Here is a 24085-nt window from a genome sequence, read left to right as displayed (position 1 = left end):
CCTAATATTATAGAGTCAGGGGAGGCCTCTCTGAGGATTTTCTCTTTCAAGCTGATACTGGAAGGATGAGAAGCCAGCCACGTGAAGAGCTGGGATACCAGTGTTTCAGGTATTTGGAACAGTAGACAAGCCCTAACACCTTAGGGAATGGCATGTACTTGATCCAGTGAGGTTACAGTGAAGTGAATGAAGGAAAGAGTGGCAGGAGGTGGAGGTGGAGAAGCAGGCAAGGACCACTGTGTTAATGGCTTTAGAGACCACACTAAGAAGTTTGGGTTTTCTTCTATATGCAAAGCCATCCAAGTGTTCTCATTTTTTCTAGGTTGGTCAGACCATACTCACAGTATTGTGAGCTCCTTCCCTCAACTTCACTATGAAAGGAGCATCTCTTAAATGAATGCAGTTACTGCTTTTGCTCTCCATTTTGGAGGAATTGATTGTAATATCATAAAAAAAAGAAAGAAAAAATACTTTTCAATTCCTTTCCCAGACTTTTGTGTCTGAGGGGCAGCTGTATGTTTCAAAAGGAAACTACAGTTGACCCTTGAATAACATGGGTTTGAAGTGCATGGGTCCACTTATATGCAGATTTTTTTTTTTTTTCAGTAAATGTTACTACATGATCCGAGGTTGGTTGAAAATCGCAGAACAGCAGATAAGGAGGAATTCCAGTTAGGGAGGGCCAACTATAAATTATACATGGATTTTTGACTGCAAGGAGGGTCTGTGCCCCTAACCCCCAAGTTGTTCAAGGGTCAACTGTATATGTATCAAATTTTCAATTTTCCATCGAAAGGGCTTATAAGGAAATGTTCTTTTTTCCCCATATTTTGCAATCAAATTGTTCCTCATTAAAATCAGATAGACTTCATGAAAGATCTAAAGTGTTAGGTTGATTTAAGAGCTGAGGAAATATGCTGCTAGTTCTGAAATTATCTCAGGTGTGATAGAATCTGGTGATGACCAAATAGAGAAACAATTGAAGAGTGGGAATGAAAAATTAGGTATTTACATTACAGTGCCAAACATTGTACTGTAGGCTTTAAAATGATAAATTACACTATTTCCAAAAGTTTGGGTATGAGCCATTCCTTTAGTAACTCAGCCAAACATGCTAACATTTTCTCTCCTTCCTTATTCATTTCTTCGATTAGCAGTTCCTATATTTGCTTAATTGGCTGTACTATCAGGTTGGGAGGTGGGCTATCACTTTCAGTTTTCATTTAAATTACCTCCCCGATCTCCAACAATTCAAGCACATCAAGTCTCACAGTTCTATTCTTGTATTTTCACCCTATTTTCCGTTAGAATATCGTTTTTAATAACCAGTACTTTCCAATTTTTAAAGATACGTATTCAGACTCACAGAAATTTCATTAAAATCTAACCCGATGGATGCCGGTGAAAATTCCTCTTTTCTAAAACAACCCCCATCCACCCATTAATTTTTTTTTTTATTTGCAAATTGGTTGTAGTTTCTCTAGGTAGAATCTTACTGTCAAATAGAATGAATACCAAGAGGCATGGTGTATAACTGTGTTTAATAAATGCAATAAGGCAGAGTTAAAATCCCATCAACATCACACAGAATCAGAATGTGAGTATGAGAAAAGACCTTAAGGACCATCTTGTACATTGTGTATGTGACCACCAGGGCGTTTTAAGTGAAGTCAATAGTTTTCAAAAGAGGAAAAAGAAGCTTCAGTAAAACAAATCAAAACAACTGCAAAAGAAATGGTACCATTCTAACTAACTTAGAAAAAACGTGTTTGTTTCCTGAGGTAGCAGATGAATCTTAGGGAGGGTATCTGCCCTCCAGCAACTGTACCTGTGGGGGGATGGTGTAAGTAATCTAATGTCTTTTGCTGAGTACTATGATGGTATTGTTTGTGTAAATGTGCTTTAGGTTCACAAAAGAGGGAGCAAGTGATTAATTACACTCCAAAAGTTACACCCTCAAAGGACAGGTGAATGGTCTTCAAGAATGACTAAGAATTACACAAGTGGACAAGAATGAGAGTATTTTAACCTTAGGGAACAGCAAGTGCATCTCTTACACCTAAGAGTTACATTTAAGAATCTGCAAATAGATGTTTGAAAAGGGTCGCAGCAATTGACGCTTTTAAACGGTTGCACATTAAAATCACCTAGGAAGCTTTTAAAAATCCTGAAGCCCAGACCAATTAAAGCCGAATGTGTTGGGGGTGGGGGTGGCATAAGTATTTTTTAAAGCCACCCACCCCTCCACCCCCCAAGATTCCAACGTGCAGGCAAGGTTGAGAATCGCCGCTTTAACGCAGGAAGCAAAATTATTAAACGTGAATTTTGAGGGGGAAAAAGTGGCAGTAGGGCACAGAAGATGAACTGAAAGTCCTTGGAAGGCAGGGCGGCTACTTCAAGAGCAGGGACAAGAAACAAGTGGGAGAATCAGCGGTAGAGGATTTAAGGGCTGTTTTTATTTAATAAGAACTGCCAGGATCTGGGGGTCGGTAAAGAGCTCAGCATATATTTAACTCCGTTAAAGTGAAGTTATTCTGCCAGTGGCCCTGCTCCTACCCCTAATCATATTTTCTCGAATCTTTTCCCACAGTTTAAAAAAAAAAAAAAATGACGGAAACGTCTTCTATCCCACGAAAGGCACATGGGCAGACTGTGGGCGGGGCAAAGATGTGAGCAGTCAGAAGTACGCAGCCGCAACAATTTCTTTGCGAGTCCAGAACCATAAGTCACAAACATGTGGGACAGGGTGGCCTCCCGGTCGTGTTGCACCCACCAGGGGAGCGTTGATCGACACCTCAGCGCAAATTGGAGCCTTTTAAATCCCGGAGGGCGGAGAGGGCAAGGGCGGGGCAACTGCTGACGTTCCCGGTGAGGACACCAGCCTTGCCCTCACACTCACTTCCGTGGCCGCGCGGCCCCCGCTTCCGCTTTTCCCGCCAGCGCGCCGGCCCAGCCCCACTCCCACGCGCCCCCCAGCGTCCGAGCGCCCGACAGCCGGGAGAAAAGGCACAGGTTGCTGTCGGAAGTCCCCCTTTGGCTCCCTTTCCGTTCTGCCTAACAATTTCCGCTTTGGGCCGTCAACATGGACGCTGCGGCAGCCTGGCGGAGCGCACTCTGATCAGTTGCGGGGGCGCAGCTTCTCTGCGGCGCCCGCCCCGCTTCCCCGCCCTCCCCCTCCCCCCCGCCCCTTGCTCCAGTCCCTGGAGCCGGCGGGCTTGTCGCTACATGGGGGCGGGCCTCCGCGGCCGGCGCACGGCTTCCTGTTCAGAGGCGGCCTGGCGGTAGTAGGCGGCGGTGGCGGCGACTCCGCCCGCGCCTACTTCGGCGCGGTGATCGAGCGCCCGGGAGGGAGGTTCGAGGGCCGCATCTTGTGCCGTTGCGCCAAGCCCGGCCCAGCGCCGCCATGGCCCCAGTGCAGCTGGAGAACCACCAGCTGGTCCCGACCGGAGGCGGCGGCGGGGGCAGCGGCGGCCCGGCGTCAGCCCCGGCGCCTCCTCCTCCGGGAGCCGCCGTGGCGGCGGCCGCTGCGGCGGCGGCTAGCCCTGGCTACCGGCTAAGCACCCTCATCGAATTTCTGCTGCACCGGGCCTACTCGGAGCTCATGGTGTTGACTGACCTGTAAGTGCCGCGAAATCCACGCCTGCTCCCCAGCCCCCCCTTCCCGCCCAGCCGGCTGAGAGGTTCGCACCTCCTTCTCCCCAAAAGGTTGCTGCTTTCTCCTCTTTGCTGGGCTGCTTAGTCTAGAATTTTTGAACTCTTGGGGCCCAGCGGAGGTGGAGGAGAAGCTTTGCATTTGGGATCTTTCTGGAGATGAAGCAGCCGAGACTTGTGAATCATGCACGTTGTTAGACTTTCCCTGAAAAGCCAGTCTTTGGAATTTTTGCTCGATTTGCCAGCTGAACCCTATTGATTTCTTGGTTGGAAGCTTTCTAGCCCAGACCCCAAGATTACGGTTTAGGAATACATACTATTCGAGCTTAAAAAAAAAAAAAAATCCCAAAGATGAGCAATTGTTTTACAGCTTCTTACGGTACATTTTAAATGTAGGTTGTAATTACTTCTGACAAAGTTTGAACTCAGGAGATGTATTGTGTATAAAATAATGCAAAATTTTGGATTCCAAGCTTGTTTGTTTTTCTGGAACGTTTGAGACTGAAGTCTTAACGCATAGTGTAAGATTTTTTTGTAACTAGCCTGCTGTTATTGTCTCTTGGGGTATGAACGGAGTTTATAAATCACCAAGTTACCGGGTGAAATGCCTTGGGACATGATTAGGGTGTTAATCTCTTCAGAATAGGATCAGAATACACTGTAAAGATTTTCAGGTGTGTGAAGAAAAGAAACTAAAATTTAGGGGTATATATACTTGAATTACTGTTTTACATTTTTAAATTCATGTTCAGAAAAAGTAAGAATGACTAATTTTCATCTAGATTCGTTTTTATCTTTTATCTATTGGTAGGCTCCAGATCAGTGTATTCAGCTGAAATACATGAGTATGTAGGTATTAGGCTGTGCAGTGTCACAGTAATTTGTTGCTAGAGACTGTTAAAATATTTTTTTGCAGATGACTTAAAGAATTAGAATAGGCTCCACTTACTCCTGTAAAACATCATTCTGAGAATTTTGATACATTGTACTTTACAGAAAGAAGCCTCCCCCGCCCCCCCCCCCCCGCGCCCGTGTAATGAGAAACTTAAATAGCTGTCATGATTAGGGATTATTGTGGTAATGTACTTCTCTGCACCATTAGTTGTTGGATTTCATAAGAATTTGAATATCCATGAGAAAATATCATGCACCCGTCCTATGTAGAGCTATGGGAAACTGTTGAAAACTGCCGCTATCGGTGGTTGTGTAATTTGTATATTTCGTTTCTCCATAGGGCATTTGTAGCAATTCTTTGAATTGCGTTGCTGTTACTGTTTTAGGACTTAGTTATGAAAAGAGAAACATTTATTGTATTGCTGTAGAATAAGTATACAGTTTTATACTTCATCCTGCACCCTTTATATGTTGATGATTCCCGTACTTATTTCTCCAGCACAGGCGTCTCCACTGAGCTGCAGACTATATCCAGGTGCCTACGTTTAAGTACCTAATGGGCATTTCAGTGGACCAAGTCCAGAACCAAACTCCTAATTCCGTTCGATCCCCCCAAAACTTTCCTATCTCACTAAATAGTATCTCCAGTCTTCCTTTTGATGCTTAGGCCAGAAATTTTGGAGTAATTCTTGGCTCCTCTTTCTTCCAGTCCCACATTAGCAGGTCTTGTCATCTCTGACTTCAGAATCTGACCACTTTTCAACGTTTCCATCAAGTGTTAATCGTTTGCTAGTGTTACTGCAGTAGTCTGCTAACTGGGGCCTCTGCTGGTACCCTTGCCCCTCTACGGTTTTTCCTCCATAAAATAGCCAGGATGATCCTTTTTTTTTTTTTTTTTTTTTTTTAATCGTACTTTTTTTTTTTTAAAGGGAACGCTATTTATTTATTTATTTTTATTTTTTTTGGCTGTGTTGGGTCTTGGTTTCTGTGCGAGGGCTTTCTCTAGTTGTGGCGAGCGGGGGCCACTCTTCATCGCAGTGCGCGGGCCTCTCTTGTTGCGGAGCACAAGCTCCAGACGCGCAGGCTCAGTAGTTGTGGCTCACGGGCCTAGCTGCTCCGAGGCATGTGGGATCTTCCCAGACCAGGGCTCAAACCCGTGTCCCCTGCATTAGCAGGCAGATTCTCAACCACTGCGCCACCAGGGAAGCCCCAGGATGATCCTTTTAAAACTTATTTGCTCACAACTTTCCCGTGGTTCCCCATCTCACTTAGAGTAAAAACTTTTTATAGTCACCTGTATAGAGAGTGACCATAAAATTTATGGTCCAAGTCAGGACACTTTTGAGTATGAAAGGTGGTGCTATTGATAACAATGGCAGAAGGACAGGCATAAACCGGGACTATCTTGAGCAAACCAAGACTGTGGTCTACCTTTAAGATCCTACATGATGTGTCTTCTCTCCCTTACCTCTTTAACTTCATTTCTAATACTCTCCTTGCTTCTTCTGTTTCAGCCACGCTATTCTTATTGATCTTTCTTGATAGGGTCAGGCACACTCCACCTTAGAGCCTTTGCTCTTCCCCAGAAATCTGTGTGGCTTGCTTTCATGTTTCCTTTAGGTCTTTGTTCAGATGTAACTTATCAGAAAGACTTCTTGGTGATCACCCATGAGAAGTACTCTGCCCCTTCAATCTATCCTTCTTACTCACTGCTTTGTTTTTCTACAGCACTTATTTTTTGTTGTCTGTCTCCTCCTCACTGGAAGTTCAATGAGGACAGGGATTTTGAGTTGTTTGCTACCTTCCCCAGGGCTGAGAACAATAACTGTTCTAAGTCAGGGCACCTGTCATTGTAGACATGGAGAATTTAAGGGGAAAATTCACTGTTGCTTTTGATACATAGGTATATAAAATAACTTTTTTCTGTTTTGATTTGTGGTAACCAAAACTGGTTTAGGAATATACCTTGGAAGTTCCTAAATCATGTATTTTTCCTTGTTCCGGGTAAAAACTGCCAGGATTAATGTATTAATATAAAACCAGTGTTCAAGGTATACTTTGAGTCTTATTTCTGCCACATTTGATGCTTGTCTGTGGACTATTGAAAGCAAAAAAGGTGGTTTGTTTTTGGCCCCAGATTTCTATTTTTTTTCCTTTTGCTTGTTCATTTCCTCCCCCGACTCATGTAATACATGCTTTCATCTTAAGAGTTTACATTCTGCTGTGATTTTTTAGAGACTTAGGTTCTTCCTTTTAAAAACCTCTTTTAATTAAAATCAAAAAATGTTAGGATCTCAGTCATGTAAACTTGTCTTAAAACACTTTGGTGTAAACAAGGTTTCTGTGACTTCTTCCAAAGATTTGCCCTTTAGGGTTGGTTTTTTCCCCAAGTGGTGGCTTTGTCATCCATAAAGGAATTTTAAATAGATTAGGAGGAATTGGGGGGGGGGGGAAGGGATGTAGGCAGCAAAGCCTGTCCTTTGTCCCTGAAATGACACCACCTCTGGCAAGAGATGATCCTTTTAGGGTCTCTGGGGGGGGGGGGCTAGAACAATGATTCCTATTCTTTCTACCCCCGAAGGCTCTACTCTTCTGTTTTTCTCCCTCTCTCACATACAAGCATCCATGGTTCTCATTCCCTCCCTCTCTTGAGAACAGGGGAGTCTTCTCAAGGAGTGTTTTCCGGATCTTTCACAGGTATAGGAACTTCCCAGTAGCTGCTTTTACTTGCAGTCTTATAATAAGGCCTTAATTTTTGCTTCATCCTCTGATCTGCTGGCCTCTCTAGCTCCTACCTAGTTTCTTGTATCACTTGGATCATAACTTGAGCTTCCATCCCATTATCTACCCGAAGAATTGTAGGTAACTCTAAGTCAGAGCTCATTTTAATAGTTTCCCTTCCTTGTACCTCGAATCTCTGGCAGTGGTTTTAGTTTTTCTGCACCTGTGGCATGTCGGTGGGGAAGAGGGTCTAAGCGGCTCAGTGCGTATTCTTCAAGAGCCTATGAGATGTAGGGGAGGCTTTAGAGTTCAGGCTGTTGAATCTTGGATCATAGGATAGAGGTTTACAGAATGTGGTGATTCAGGAAGCAAATCAGGACCTTTCTAAGCATCGGTGGATGTGAGAGTGTTAAATGGTATAATTTCAGGGGAAATGGTGACATTGGTTGCTGGCTTTTGTACTGGAGAACTACCAAAAAAGAGATCAAAATCTCACTGGAACTGTTTAAAAGTAATCATTTGCATCTAACCAAGCAACATCATAATTACTGTACATCCCTTGGCTGACGCTGGCCCTTTTGTGTGCCTAGCTTCCAGTTTTGCCCACCATAACAAAACATGGAGGGATTAGTGCTTGGAAGCAAGGTTCCATTGAATATGGGGAGGCTGGCAACTAAGTAGTACCTTGCATCCATGGTCATTTTGGTCTTAAAAGAATATTTTCTCTCTCTATGATTTAGTGTGCTAAGGTAAGACTTGGTCTTTTTAAATGTTTGAGGGTCATGCAGTATCTTTTGAAGCACTTTGAATGGAGAGAAATGTTCCTTTGTTAGTTTTTCCTTTGTAGCTATATTGCCGGAAACTCATAAAATAAAAAAGAGTAGGGAGCCCCACAAGCCTGTAGTGTCTATTTATCCAGTTTTTCTGAAATACTAAGGTATTTAATAAGTCAAAGTAAAGACCATTACCATATTTTGATGAAGGTGTGCGTGTATTTAGTCAGTTTCTTTTTTTTTCTTCTTAGACTGCCAAGGAAATCTGATGTGGAAAGGTGAGTATGAAAAAAACCTTAAATCTGTGTCTGTGTTGATATATCGATGAGTATGTGTGTGTGTCTGTGTGTGTGTGTGAGTGAGAGAGAAAGTGGCGGGGGGCGGGGAGGTATGTGTAGGTATGGGTGGTAGAGTTGTGGACCGGGAACCTAGGCGCAGAGAGCCTAGGGTGACTTCACACCATTTGTTTAAGGAGCCCTGGGAAATATAATTTCCTCATCCTTGACAATTCGTGGTATGAGGCCAGCTCTGGACCTTCTCTTCTAGAAATCTTTATTGAATCACTGACCAGGTCAAGTGCCTGAGGGGGTAGGAAGATGTAGAAAATACAGAACTAAATGGAGAAAGCTGAGGAAGAGACTGACTTTAGAAAGCTTGCTGCTAATTTATCATTTGCTGCAATGATGCTATTAGATATCTGTGGAGAGTGGACATTTGTCTACTGCTATTGCTGTTTTATAGTTAAGAGAATTTTGATTCAGTTGGAGTTTGGGGCTTAAGACATTACTAAACGCTAGTATGTTTCCATAGTCCAAAGGAACAAGATAAATTAAGGTTTCAAAGAAATCAGGTGATGGAGATTTAAACTGGGGCTACAGTATAGGCTACTTGACTCTATCTTTGGAACTACTTATGCTCTTTGGTTGATCTTTTTTTAAAATACCTAGTCACTAGGGTGGATTTTAGCATTTATTAGTGACTATGCTCCACTCCCTACCCCCAATGACCTTTCTGAGAGAATTAGGCATAGATCGAAAAGATAGAAGTGGAAGAGACAATTGAAGCATACCTGTATTATGGTTTGGCTGGACCGTTTTAAAGGAAGGAAATGAAAATCAGGATTTGAACAAAAATAAACGAATGGGACCTAATGAAACTTAAAAGCTTTTGCACAGCAAAGGAAACCATAAACAAGACGAAAAGGCAACCCTCAGAATGGGAGAAAATATTTGCAAATGAAGCACCTGGCAAAGGATTAATCTCCAAGATTTACAAGCAGCTCATGCAGCTCAATATCAGAAAAACAAACAACCCAGTCAAAAAACGGGCAGAAGACCTAAAGAGACATTTCTCCGAAGAAGATATACAGATTGCCAACAAACACATGAAAGAATGCTCAACATCATTAAATCATTAGAGAAATGCAAATCAAAACTACAATGAGGTATCACCTCACACCGGTCAGAATGGCCATCATCAAAAAATCTACAAACAATAAATGCTGGAGAGGGTGTGGAGAAAAGGGAACCCTCTTGCACTGTTGTTGGGAATATAAATTGATACAACCACTATGGAGAACAGTATGGAGGTTCCTTAAAAAACTAAAAATAGAACTACCACACGACCCAGCAATCCCACTACTGGGCATATACCCTGAGAAAGCCATAATTCAAAAAGAGTCATGTACCACAATGTTCATTGCAGCTCTATTTACAATAGCCTGGACGTGGAAGCAACCTAAGTGTCCATGGACAGATGAATGGATAAAGAAGATGTGGTACATATATACAATGGAATATTACTCAGCCATGAAAAGAAACGAAATGGAGTTATTTGTAGTGAGGTGGATGGACCTAGAGTCTGTCATACAGAGTGAAGTAAGTCAGGAAGAGAAAAACAAATACCATATGCTAACACATATATATGGAATCTAAAAAAAAGGTTCTGAAGGACCTAGGGGCAGGACAGGAATAAAGACACAGACTTAGAGAATGGACTTGAGGACAAGGGGAGGGAGAAGGTTAAGCTGGGATGAAGTGAGAGAGTGACATGGACATATATACACTACCAAATGTAAAATAGATAGCTAGTGGGAAGCAGCCGCATAGCACAGGGACATCAGCTCGGTGCTTTGTGACCATCTGGAGGGATGGGATAGGGAGGGTGGGAGATGCAAAAGGGAAGAGATATGGGGATATATGTATATATATAGCTGGTTCACTTTGTTATAAAGCAGAAACTAACACACCATTGTAAAGCAATTTTTCTCCAATAAAGATGTTAAAAAAATATATTTGACACCAGCCAAAAATAAATAAATAAATAAAATACCCACAATGCATTCATTTGGGAAAAAACAAAAAAAAAGAAAATCAGGATTTGTTCTGTCCACTCCGGGGTAGGAAGGGACACTGGGCCTTGGAAAACCAACTCATGCTGCCTATCACTTGAGACAGCGTGGTGTCAAGAAAAAACCATATTAAAATAGTTTACAAAGGGGGATGTCTCCTTTCCAGTAGAGAAGCTCCTCTGGCAACGGAATTAGTAATATACAAATAGGTTTACTCTGCGAGAGAAGAGACCTCACATCCTCTGTAAGCCGTTGCTGAGTTAGAATGACAGCACTGAGACTCTTGGCCCTGAGGCGACTGCCAGATCTTAGTGTACATTTAACATTTCTGCTGTGTTCCAGTCTTGCCTGTGATGCTCTCTGCTTGTTTTATCTCTAAGGATCCTTCACAGACCCTGGCAAAGAGTCATAATTGTATCAGCGTCCTTGATTCTTCCCTTTCTATTACCAATAATCATTTTGCAGGCTGAACCTTAAGGAAGTCTTTCAGGTTGTTTGTGGGCTGCGTATGCTCTCAATAGGAGCTAGACTCTGTGGTCTTCAGTTAGGATTATGCTTCAGCAGAAACTTTCATTTTGGTGCACTGCATCATGGTATTGCTGTTGGTGGGATACAGAGGTGTGGGTTGGATCTACAGGTCAGTGAACAGCTGTAACAAGATTAATATGTCAGAGTCCACTTGGAGGGAGGTTGGTGTCTTGCTGGGGCCTGTCATCAGTCCTGGCCTGTCGAATATTTTTTTGTGTGTCGTAAGGTAAACCATGAAAGGTATGATTATCAGTTTTGTAGCTGACATGAAGTTGAGAGGTCTAGCTAACACGCTGATTGACAACGTAAAGCTTTTAAGCCTTTATGAGGAGATGATAAAAATACTGATGAGTATGGGGAGAAAAAGCATTGTAATGGGTGTAGCATAAAAATAGATATGGACAGACCTTCTAGCTTTTATTTTTAGTACTTTGTTATTGAAATTAGTTTGGTAAAGAGTTGCATAGTTAAGCTCTTTATTCAGTTTTATAAACCATGCTCTTGCAAGATGGGAAATGGGCCCTTGCCTTTGTAGAAATAATACAGTGTCAAGTTTTGATAAAGAGCTGTTTCACTTTCTTTCTGTTACCAGAAAGGTTACTAAATTCATAATTCATAATTTCAACTTCAAACCATAATTTGGTCCCCTTTGTGACCCAGTTAACTTCTATATAATAATTTTATATTTGTGAATTTAATATATATTAGTGAACAACTTTTATTGCAGTATAAAATTAATTTGAAAATGTGATTCATTGCTTAAGCATTCTATTGGAGATGTTACTCTGAGGTAGAAAATGAAGTATATGCAGGTGATACACAAAATGTGACAATAATTCATATTTAGATAAGTATTTTAGGTGGTTCATTTCATTGTAATGGTTGTAAACAAAGACTGATTCATATTTTAGCTCAGATAAAATAAATTGTGAAATACTCCTTCAAATTTGTTGGTTCATTAAGAGTTGTTTTGTTTTGTTTTATTTTAAAGGAAAATAGAAATAGTGCAGTTTGCTAGCCGGACACGCCAACTCTTTGTTCGATTATTAGCTTTAGTAAAATGGGCTAATAATGCTGGCAAAGTGGAAAAATGTGCGGTGAGTTAAACTTTTGACTTTATTTTATATAAAATAACTTTTTTTGGAATGTTAACTTGTAATGGGCATAGTTTCTAATTTTAGCTCTAACTTATATCTGCTGATATGTTTTGGGATACATTACTTATGTGAGTAATCATTATTTCTGTATGATAATGTATAATATATATCTGTAGAAACTTAGTATTTGTTTATGGACACCTAATCAGAAAAAAGAGTAGGCCATATCTGGAGATGTCATTACGCTAGAAGACATTAAATATGAGACTGGACCTAAAGGGGGAAAATGGTTAGCTTACATTCGTATGCTTCCTTCGAGTTTGCAGAGTATTCCCTAAGTTTGCCTATTGATTTCTTGACAGCCCTTTGAGAATGGCAGAGTCGGTATTCTCTTCTTATTTTACAGATGAGGAAATAAGGTTCCTAGAAGTTAAATGGCTTTTTCAAGGCCACAGAGCTGATGATAGCACTTATCTGTCCCTTCGTTTATTCATCTGTTCATTCTCCAACCCTTTATTGCACACAGGGCATAAGGCATGGTGGATGGAGACTTGAATAAGGCATAGTCCCTGCCCTCAGGAAGCGCATGGTCCTTTGACTGTTGAGTCATTCTTTTGAATTCATAGGCGTGACCTGTAGTGAAGTGTACCAAAGATTCTAAAATATGCACCCCCCTACCCCCCACAAAAGTTTTAAGCTATGTTCAAGAAATGTTAAGGAGGAGAAACATCAGTAGGGATCTTGTGTTAGCCTGTTGAGCTCATAACTTGGGGAGGATGATATGATGTTAACAGACGAGACACAAAATGAGGAGAATGGAGTTCATATTGGAAAGGGTAGAGTAATTATAATAAAATGAATAAAATCTTAAAATAATGAGAGCACCCTGACAAGCTAAGTTGAAATATTTTTATAGTAACTTTACATTTGCAAATCTATTGGGGTTTGCATATTCCATAATATTTCCCTTTAGAAAGAAATCTCCAACACAGTGTGTTTCTGCATATGATTTTCTGACATCTCCCCTCAATTTTAGCCCAGTGCATTTGCTATCCTCAGTTTCACTAGGTTCCCTTATCATTAGAAAGAAAGCTTATGTGAAAATTGCTAAAGTGAAAGGAAAAAAGAGGTTTGAAGGAGTTGAGAATTTAAAATTCTAGAATAATATATTTTTTTGAAAGTTAAAAGAAGACACATTTCTAGCCACAGATCTTTTGTCTCTAGGAGTAAGCTGGTATCATCCTTTTATATAACATTGATCAAAGGGGGAGGATATTTTGTACCATATATTGAATTTTCTTTATGGGGGAAAAAGTCATTTTATTCATGTTGTCATCATTCAAAGGATAGTTTTTATTATAAATATTAATAAACAGGCTTATTCCAAGCTTATTTACCAGAAAGTTTACAATTCATTTCATTGTTTTGCAAATTTGGATACCAGGTCTAATGAATCTATTTTGGCCGAAATGAAGAAGCATGGTATAGTATTTCTGAAAAGCCTAAGGTTTCTTTTCAGTAATTAGTTAATTTGAGGTAATCTTTTCCTAAAGATATTCAGACTTTCAGTGAAGAGTTAAGTATTACTGAAGTATATAAAATCCAAGTATTCAATTTTTCAAATCTAGTTTTAAATCCCTAATTATACCATGGGTATTTAAAGTACCTGTTTGATACTACTGAGCTGTATGTCGTTAAAATAATATCAAGCAAAATCCAAAACTCTTGGTTTTGATATTGAGCCATATTGTATTTATCTTTCATTAATTCATAGTATAGTATTTTCCTATTAGTTTTTTGAATTGGCTGTTCCAGTAAGTCACATTCTGAATAAAGTCTCATATTGAACTTTATACATAAAGTTTTGGTATTTTTGTTTTGTGAATGTAGATACAGAGATGTGTTTTTGTCAGGGATAAAGTCCATCAGCTGGAGAATTAGAGGATTATTCACGTTTTGACACTTGTGTTCTCAACCTAATGATTATTTAACTAGACTCATTAGAGGTTCTTAATAGATAATGACCTTTAGCCATGCCAGACATATGAAGTGTTTAGCTGAGTGTATAAATACACGGTTTATAGAACTCTAACTAATGGTAAAGCAGTCTGGATAATGTTTTAGCTAAGAAAAAGAAAAAATATCTTTCTCCTCCTTGAGCTTTTTTAAAAGCAATTTTGAGATATAATTCACATACCATACAATCTACCCATTTAAAGTGTACAATTCTGGGAATTCCTTGGTGGTCCAGTGGTTAGGACTCCGCGCTTCCACCGCAGGGGGCACGGGTTCAATCCCTGGTCAGGGAACTAAGATCCCGCATGCTGTGCGGTGCAGCCAAAAAAAAAAAAAAAGTAATAATAAAGTGATAATAAAGTGTACAATTCAGTGGTTTTTAGTATATTCACAGATATGTGCAACCATTAGCAGTCAATTTTAGAACATTTTCATCACCTCAAAAAGAAAATCATTACCCTTTTAACTGTCACCCCAGGTACCCCCCAGCCCTAAGCAACCTCTACTGTCTCTCTAAATATGCCTATTCTGAACATTTCATATAAATGGAATCATAATATATGGTCTTTTGTGATTGGCTTCTGTCATTTAGCATGATGTTTTCAAGGGTCACCCATGTTGTACTTGTACTGTACATGTATCAGTACCTCATTTTTATAGCTGAATTGTATGGATCTACTACATTTTGTTTATCCATTCATCAGTTAATGGACTTCTAGGTTGTTTCCAGTTTTTGGCTATTATGAATAATGTTGCTATAAACATTCATATACAAGTTTCTCTGTGGACATGTGTTTTCATTTCTCTTGGGTATATACCTAGGAGTGGAATGGCTGGGTCATACGGTAACTGTATATTTAATAATCATTTGAGGAACTGCCAGACTGTTTTCCAAAATGGCTATACTATTTTACATTCCCACCAGCAATGTAAGAGGGTTCTAATTGCTCCATGCCAACACTTGTTATTGTCTGACATTTTGATTCTGGCCATCCTGGTAGGTGTGAAGTGGCACTTCGCTGTGTTTTTTGTTTGCATTTCTCTGATGACTAGTGATGTTGAACGTCTTTTCATGTGCTTTTGGCCATGTGTATATTTTCCTTAGAGAAGTGTCTGTTTGGTGCTCAGTTAAATTTTAAAGGAGGTTGGTATTAATCATATCAACAGTTGGTATGTGAGTACTTAAAAATAAAAAAAGAACATGATTATTAGGGACCTATATGGATTCACTAATAAGTAACTCAAAACTAAACTTTTATCTTTATTAATTTGATTTCTAAGTCAAAGAAATATAGCTGGAGCTAGTTTATTTTGAGTTGAGCAAGGTAGTTTAGAGAGTTTCATTAATAACCCACATTTAAGGTGGAATGATGTAGGCTCGATGAACTGTGGCACCCCACTAGGGTTGATGCACATCTTCCTGGACGGAAGTCTTTAGTATTCTTTGGCCTAAGCATTTTTACAGTGTCCTGAGTGAATGGAGACTTGGGATGACCGAAATCTGAGTAAAAACCTATACAGAAGTTGAGAGAAGCAGGATTCAAATATGTTAAAAATCAGAGTACAGTCATGCTTTAGGTTCAGGGTGGGAAAGGGGACCTTGCTTGATAGAGATTCATGCACAGAAGATCAAGGCCCTTTAGTTAACTTCAAGCTTGCTGTGTGTTAGCAGTGTCGTGGCTGCTGATAAGAAGTTAGTGTTGGTGATGTTAATAGAACTCCATTTTACTAGTCATGGAAGGTAGCACTTCTGCGGGGCTGTGCTGGTCTAACTAAGAGTTAGAAAAAACATTTTTTGGTTCCAGCTCCTCTGATTATTCACTATCTTTGAGCAAGTGTCTAAACCTCAGCCTCAATTTTCTCATCTCTTAAGATAATAGTAATTATCTTGTTTTGTCTATTTCCTAGAGTCGTGAAAATCAGATAATAAAATGAGTGTGGGAATACTGAGAAAATGTAGGGCATTGTGTGTGCATGATGTGTTATTAATTCTGGATACCATATTTTAAGTTGATCACTGATAAACTGGAGCATTTCCAGGCAGTGGAATAGAGATGGTAAGTCAGGAATTTGGAATGTTCAGCTTGAAGATAGAGTGGGCTTCCCCTGTTTGAAGGACGTGAAAGACCTTAAGTATTGTTCCAGAAAGGAAGTAGTTTTCAGCTTCATGATGACCTCTACTAGTTTAGGCACACTTGTGAAATGCATTGAGTAGAGAACTGATGGAAAGGATTTCTGTATTGGGCGTGAAGTTGGCCTAGATCTCATAATGGACAATGTTTACTGTGTGTTTTATATGTTCTAGGCACTGTTCTAAAGATTTCATATACATAAACTCTTAATCCTCGAACAACCTTATGAGGGGGAGGAAATCAGCTCCATTTTATATTGAAAAAACTGAGGCAAAGAGGAATTTAAGCAACTTGCCCAAGGTTATAGGGCTAGTGAGTTGCAGAATTAAAATTGAGACCAAGGCAGTCTGGGTCCAGGAGACCATGCTTTTATGTCTCCTGTATTACCAATCAACTCTAGAAGTCTGTAAGAGAAAAAGCATTTTATTCTATTTATTTTTCCTAACTTGTCATATGTATGTGTAATGTTAAAGATGGAGAAACAAATCGGGAAACCTTTTATTTAAATTGATAGAAAATTACTGGTTTTTAAAAATATTTCTTCTTTCCTCAAATTACTGGAAAATTTTTTGATGAAATATTTTGAAATATGGAAAAGCTATATTAATTCCTCTCAGAGTTTACTTTGGAATCAATAAATGATATCTGACGTGAAAAGTGGCTAGTTTTCAAGGAAGCGTAATACATTTATCCTTTGCTTTGAAGATGATCTCGAGCTTCTTAGATCAGCAAGCCATCCTGTTTGTGGATACTGCTGATCGCCTGGCCTCATTAGCTAGAGATGCTCTGGTCCATGCACGCCTGCCTAGTTTTGCCATCCCATATGCTATTGATGTACTGACTACTGGGTCTTACCCACGGCTGCCAACCTGCATTAGGGTAAGTGCATTCCTACCCCAGCCCACCCCCAAAAGTTGAAGGCTTTGGCATTGGATTCTACAATATTAATAAGTAGCCCAGCCAAAACAAAAAACTGTTCTGTATTTTTAAAATAAATATTTCATGTAGTTTGCTTTTTTCTCTATAATTAAAATTTGGGGGGGGGGGTGGGTTTGAAATAAATTGGAGCCAGAATGTGAGTAGCTATCAAAATGAGTTTATTTATTTATTTATTTATTTAGGTGAGGGTGAACAGAATTATGAAGGTAACTTAACATCTATTTCAGATGTGAAAATACGGCACGCTAGTTGCTTTTTGGAAGTGTTTTTTAAAATTTGTTGTTGTGGTAGTTGTTTACTCACTTGGTGCTGTTGTATTTTATACTTCTAAGAAGTGGTGAAAGTCATCTAGTGACATTAAGTTGGTTTCATAAATAGAACATGAAGAAGATCGTGTTGCATTACCGTCTTAGCTGGGTGACTGGTGGAATCATTGACACTCTAATGCATGATAGTAATGGTCACTGTTATTGGATGTAGACTGCAGAAATGAGTGTTGAGGTTCTCTTGGGTAAAGTAAGAAAATACTGTGCTAGAACAGGCGCAGGTAAAAATTATGTCTCTTTGTACATTATTTTTAGATCACTTAAACTTTTTTGTAGGATAAAATTATTCCTCCAGACCCAATTACCAAAATTGAGAAACAAGCTACACTTCACCAGCTGAACCAGATTCTTAGACATCGGCTTGTAACCACAGATCTTCCTCCTCAGTTAGCAAATCTTACAGTCGGTATGTACCTGAAATACATTTTTAAAGAATTGACTCGTTAGAATATTTTTCAAACAGCTTTTGGGGTTTTATCTTTTAAAATATCCTTATGAAGTCTTGACCTACAATTTTGGTGGTATTTGAATCCGTAACTTGTGCCATATCATTTCCCTTTAGTACCTGGAAATACAATGCTGGTATTTGAAGCTGGGGAGTGGGCAAGATTACCTGGGGCTGGAGGAGAGACTAGGTCCTAGAGTTGAGCCTCAAGAAACTATTGTTCCTTGATGTTAGAAGAGTTGCCTTTGGTTTCTTGATGACCTGGAAGCTGGCTACTGTTTATGCAGGAACCGGTGAATTGTCTGAACACTTATGAAAGAATCTTGAGTCTATTTAAAATTTCTCGTGAGCGAAACTGAAAGTTCTAGGTTAGCGGGAAGCTGCTTATTTTCTAGCAAAGTAGACCTTCTTCTTCTTCTTCTAAAAGCAAATGGCCGAGTGAAGTTTCGAGTTGAAGGAGAATTTGAAGCCACCTTGACTGTGATGGGAGATGACCCTGATGTTCCCTGGCGTCTTCTCAAGCTAGAAATTCTAGTTGAGGATAAGGAAACAGGAGGTAAATCATAAATACTGATTTAAATCATATGTATTGATTTAAATGTTTGGTGTTATATTATTGAAACATTCTTGAAGAATAATACATGTGTTTAGCAATTTATCCTGTAACCTGATGCAGATTTTATGATAATCGTAACTGCCTACTGACCACAGAAGTTTCGGTGTTTCTCTAGTATACTCTCTAGTTTTCATAGATAATTTCAGTTCTTTTTTTTAAACTCATCGTTAGTGAGGGTACTCTTCCTTAGTTGGTCTATGACACAATCTGTACACTTTTCTGATTAACCACCTTCTTTTCTCCTGCCAATGGAAGATGGACGAGCCTTGGTTCATAGTATGCAGATCAACTTTATCCATCAGCTGGTACAGTCTAGGCTCTTTGCTGATGAGAAACCTCTTCAGGACATGTACAGCTGCCTGCGTATCCTTCTGAAATTTGAGCCCTGTATTTGTAAAGAATTTGTGTCCCCCAACACACACACAATTTCCATCTGCCCCTAGTCCTGAACTAGAGCAGCTTAAACTCTCCCCGTCACCCTTTTTGGGTGGAAATGGGGGCTGGGGAACTGGCCAGTGTAAAGAATAGTGATATGTCTATTAAAAACCAAGTTTTTAATTTTACTATTGACTTTGCAGGTAAAAACTTTAAATGATGAGGTAGAAATAGTACTATTTGGAGAGAAAAAATAGTACCATTTGGTCTACCCATATTCTCTAAACTATGATTAATTAAGGGGCAACCTGGACCTTACGTTTTGTTTATATTGGTTCAAAATTAAATGCAAAACCTTTTTCTAAAATTATGTCACAAATTCCAACACTTTTTGTATAAGTCATTGGAGAAGTATAATAGCCAACTTTTGGGGAATAGAGCGTTTGTTAAATGAAGTTTGCTTACACTTCATTGGCTGTTGTAGTAATATATTAGATTTGCTTAACAAGATCCATCAGATTCTTTCTGCTTATCACTTCAGTTAGAAGTGCTACATTCCCAAACTCTAATGTTGATCCGAGAGCGGTGGGGAGACCTCGTACAGGTGGAAAGGTATCATGCAGGAAAGTGCCTCTCCCTCTCAGTTTGGAAGTAAGTAAAGTTGATTCTGGTGGGGTCATGCAATAACCGTAAATACTCTTTTTGTTTCTCTCTTTCTCTCATACATCTGATTTACCATATACCTCTGTGTACCTCTAGCAACATGATTTTGTATGGTAAAGTCCTATGGTATCATATAAACCACATAGGACATCCATAATTGACACCTTTCTTAGAACATGGCATGTTTTAAATATGTAGACGTTTATCTATTTGTACTAAAACTTACTATTCTTAAAGATTAGATTACTCTGGCTTCATACCAGATTGCTAAAAGACCATTAGGTTAGATTATCAGGTATCATTTTTAAAAAATCCTTGCTTATCACAGTGTTATCTTTTGAATTGCACCTTTTAAAAACTTTTGGGGGAGTTTTTTGGGGAAAATCAGTATCAGGCTGTTTTACAATCCTCTATTCCCTATTTGAACTTTGCTTGATTCCCATTTTCTGCGAAGGAATCAGAGGTGAATAGACACCACTTAAAGATTGTTTTGGCCTTTTTGTGTGTGTGTGCATGTGTTTTACTTTTAAATTCTGTGTCTGTTGTTTTTTTTTTAATGTAGTAAATCATATTGTGTTGGATTACAGAATAGCTGTCTTCCCAATATTAATACTCCCTCAACAAACAGTGAGGACCTGCCATGTTCTAGGCTCTGGATAAGGTGCACAATAAACTGTCTCTCTTTTATTCCAGAAGTTAACAGACTGTGTTGGAAAAAATTCTTAATATTTCTTTTTTCTCTTTAGTCAACAGGTTCTTGGGAGAAAAACAGGGACAGCATCTGTTCACAAAGTTACCATTAAAATTGATGAGAATGATGTCTCCAAGCCTTTACAGATTTTTCATGATCCTCCTTTGCCAGCTTCTGATTCCAAATTAGTAGAAAGAGCCATGAAGGTAAAAGAACTCAATATATTTCAACATTGGTTTGATTAAATGAATATAGTAATATAACTTACCATTTATACTTAAACTTTTAGCACAAATCCTTTAAAATACCTAATTGTTCCTAAAACCCTTTATGAAACTTATTTTAAATGAATGTTATGCTTGTACATTTGTTGTGGTTGTTTTAACATCTAATATAATTTTTAAGATGTTTTTTCAAATTCTGTAATTTAGATGAGATCTATAGTTGCCAGAATGTTAACTGTAGCCTTTAAGTTATCAATACCGTTTAAATTTATTTTTTTAATTTTAAGTTTGCTTTCTTTTACTGGTTAACACTTAATCATTGTGATTCTAAAAGGAAGTATCTTGGTGCACAATAATCTACTCTCAGGCTTTTAAAGTAAAAATGTTTAAATTGCACATACAATTCTGTTCTCGTTTATGCAGATCGATCATTTATCCATAGAAAAACTCCTGATTGACAGTGTCCATGCACGAGCTCATCAGAAGCTCCAGGAACTGAAGGCCATTCTTAGAGGCTTCAATGCCAATGAAAATTGTAGGTTATTTTAAATTGGCATTTTTGTCTGTCTTTTGTTTAAATTAGTATCCACTTTCATTTTCTGAAGAGTCTTTCTTAATGATTTTTTTCCTGATATACTGATTTTGTTGTAGAGGCTGTATTTTAATTTGTGATCTACCAAGCTTGTCTTAATTTTCCCCTTACTTTCTTCTTTTTCATTTAGCTTGACCTTATTTTTGAAATGTATGTATATCGACTCTCCTTAAAACTTTTCTTTCCTATTGATATAGAAGCTATTTTAACATTTTAATATGAATCTTCTTTTGTTTTTTCTTCTAAAAGGTTAAGGCAGCTTTGCAAATATTTATAATGTATTTATGAAATAATGCCTGTTTGAATGAAGCAAAATATATCCCTTGTCTTTTAAAAAATGTTTTTGAGTTGTTAATACATTAACAGGGTTCAAAATAAGAAATACAGATATGCACACATAGTGAAAAATCTTCTAATTACCTGGTATATTCAGAGCATTAGGGGACGGTCAGTCGTTTACAAAGTAAGTGCTTTCATTCTAGGAATATAGTTTCACAGTATCACAATGAGCATATTTACTATTCCTACCCCAGTTGTTTTTGGCTGTGATTACCTGGTGCTCACAGTATTTTTGCAATCTTAATTTTTCTAATTTTAATTATTTCTAATTTTTCAAAATAGTAAAATTCTAAAATATCATTGGGATTGTAGAAAATTGAGGTTTATGATCTTTTTTTTTTTTTAAATTAACAGACTTTATTTATTTATTTTAACAGACTTTATTTTTTAAAGCAATTTTAGATTTACAGAAAAATTGATCAGAAAGTACAAAGTGCTCTCCCTCTCCTCTCATCCAAGTTCCCATATTACTAACTCATGTTAGTATGGTACATTTGTTATAATTGATGAACAAATATTGGTATATTATACGTTATTGTTACCTAATGTCCATAGGTTCACTTTCACTCCTTTGTTGTACAATTCTAAGGGTTTTGACAGAAGTTTAATGTCATATACTTGCCAATGTTTATGCATTATATCAATATATGTGACAATTATAATGTCATATCCATCATTGCAATATCATACAGAGTAACTTCACTGCCACAAAATCCCCTGCACGCCTCCTCTTTATTGATCTTTTTCTCCCTTGTACCCCTGGCAGCCACTGGTATTTTTACTGTCTCTGTAGATTTGACTTTTCTTCAGTGTCATGTATCTGGAATCATACAGCATGTAGCCTTTTCAGACTGGCTTCTTTAACAATATGCATTTAAGTTTCCTCTGTGTCCTTTTGTAGCTTGAGAGCTCATTTCCTTTGATCGCTGAATAATATTCCACTGTGTGGATGTACCATAGCCATTTTAGTACTGATGTGTAGTTGTATCTCATTGCATTAATTTGTAATTCCCTAATAACATATGATGTTGAGCACTTTTATTTCATATGCTTATTTGTCAAGAGTTTTAGTCTTGTTTATTGCTGTAACTTGCTTGTATTTCATTTGAATTCTTTTTCATTTAATTGATTTTTTACTCTTTTTTTTTGGCATTTATTTCATCTGTACCTCTTTCCCCCTTAGCTTCTGAAGTTGGACTCTTAATTTATTTACTTCATATTTTATGTATTTAATGATGGAATATATTAAAATATCCAGTAGTTTTATTGTGAGACTTTAGCTGACTTTTTTTTTTTTAACATCTTTACTAGAGTATAATTGCTTTACAATGGTGTGTTAGTTTCTGCTTTGTAACAAAGTGAATCAGTTATACATATACATATGTTCCCATATCTCTTCCCTCTTGCATCTCCCTCCCTCCCACCCCTCTAGGTGGTCACAAAGCACCGAGCTGATCTCCCTGTGCTATGCGGTTGCTTCCCACTAGCTAGCTATTTTACGTTTCATAGTGAATATATGTCCATGCCACTCTCTCACTTTGTCACAGCTTACCCTTCCCCCTCCCCATATCCTCAAGTCCATTCTCTAGTAGGTCTGTGTCTTTATTCCCATCTTGCCACTAGGTTCTTCATGACCTTTTTTTTTTTTTTTCCTTAGATTCCATATATATGTGTTAGCATACTGTATTTGTTTTTCTCTTTCTGACTTACTTCATTCTGTAGGACAGACTCTAACTCCATCCACCTCACTACAAATAACTCCATTTCGTTTCTTTTTATGGCTGAGTAATATTCCATTGTATATATGTGCCACATCTTCTTTATCCATTCATCCAATGATGGACACTTAGGTTGCTTCCATGTCCTGGCTATTGTAAATAGAGCTGCAATGAACATTTTGGTACATGACTCCTTTTGAATTATGGTTTTCTCAGGGTATATGCCCAGTAGTGGGATTGCTGGGTCGTATGGTAGTTCTATTTGTAGTTTTTTAAGGAACCTCCATACTGTTCTCCATAGTGGCTGTATCAATTTACATTCCCACCAACAGTGCAAGAGTGTTCCCTTTCCTCCACACCCTCTCCAGCATTTATTGTTCCTAGATTTTTTGATGATGGCCATTCTGACCGGTGTGAGATGATATCTCATTGTAGTTTTGATTTGCATTTCTCTAATGATTAATGATGTCGAGCATTCTTTCATGTGTCTGTAGGCCATCTGTATATCTTCTTTGGAGAAATGTCTATTTAGGTCTTCTGCCCATTTTTGGATTGGGTTGTTTGTTTTTTTGTTATTGAGCTGCATGAGCTGCTTGTAAATCTTGGAGATTAATCCTTTGTCAGTTGCTTCATTTGCAAATATTTTCTCCCATTCTGAGGGTTGTCTTTTGGTCTTGTTTATGGTTTCCTTTGCTGTGCAAAAAGTTTTAAGTTTCATTAGGTCCCATTTGTTTATTTTTGTTTTTATTTCCATTTCTCTAGGAGCTGGGTCAAAAAGGATCTTGCTGTGATTTATGTCATAGAGTGTTCTGCCTATGTTTTCCTCTAAGAGTTTTATAGTGTCTGGCCTTACACTTAGGTCTTTAATCCATTTTGAGTTTATTTTTGTGTATGGTGTTAGGGAGTGTTCTAATTTCATACTTTTACATGTACCTGTCCAGTTTTCCCAGCACCACTTATTGAAGAGGCTGTCTTTTCTCCACTGTACATGCTTG

At 38.5% G+C, this 24085-nt stretch overlaps 1 protein-coding gene across 4 annotated transcripts in view; it reads left to right on the top strand.

Annotated features, from left to right (window-relative positions):
- Nucleotides 1–3053: 3053 nt before the first annotated feature.
- Nucleotides 3054–24085, top strand: part of MED14 (mediator complex subunit 14) — a 72676-nt gene continuing 51644 nt past the window's right edge. For 3 of the 4 annotated variants that reach the window (XM_068533233.1, XM_068533232.1, XM_068533231.1), the window contains exons 1-10: nt 3055–3618; nt 8291–8317; nt 11909–12014; nt 16868–17041; nt 17704–17833; nt 18300–18428; nt 18744–18851; nt 19382–19514; nt 20273–20423; nt 20865–20976. In XM_068533233.1, coding sequence (XP_068389334.1) covers nt 3404–3618; nt 8291–8317; nt 11909–12014; nt 16868–17041; nt 17704–17833; nt 18300–18428; nt 18744–18851; nt 19382–19514; nt 20273–20423; nt 20865–20976 — 1285 coding nt within the window. In that variant the 5' untranslated portion in view covers nt 3055–3403. Of the gene's footprint in view, nt 3619–8290; nt 8318–11908; nt 12015–16867; nt 17042–17703; nt 17834–18299; nt 18429–18743; nt 18852–19381; nt 19515–20272; nt 20424–20864; nt 20977–24085 lie in introns of all 4 variants that reach the window. The other variant, XM_068533234.1, reaches the window with a different exon arrangement.

This window comes from Eschrichtius robustus, chromosome X (assembly GCF_028021215.1).
Source record: "Eschrichtius robustus isolate mEscRob2 chromosome X, mEscRob2.pri, whole genome shotgun sequence".
NCBI classification, from domain to species: Eukaryota; Metazoa; Chordata; class Mammalia; order Artiodactyla; family Eschrichtiidae; genus Eschrichtius; species Eschrichtius robustus.
This window is presented reverse-complemented; position numbering and strand designations above follow the sequence as displayed.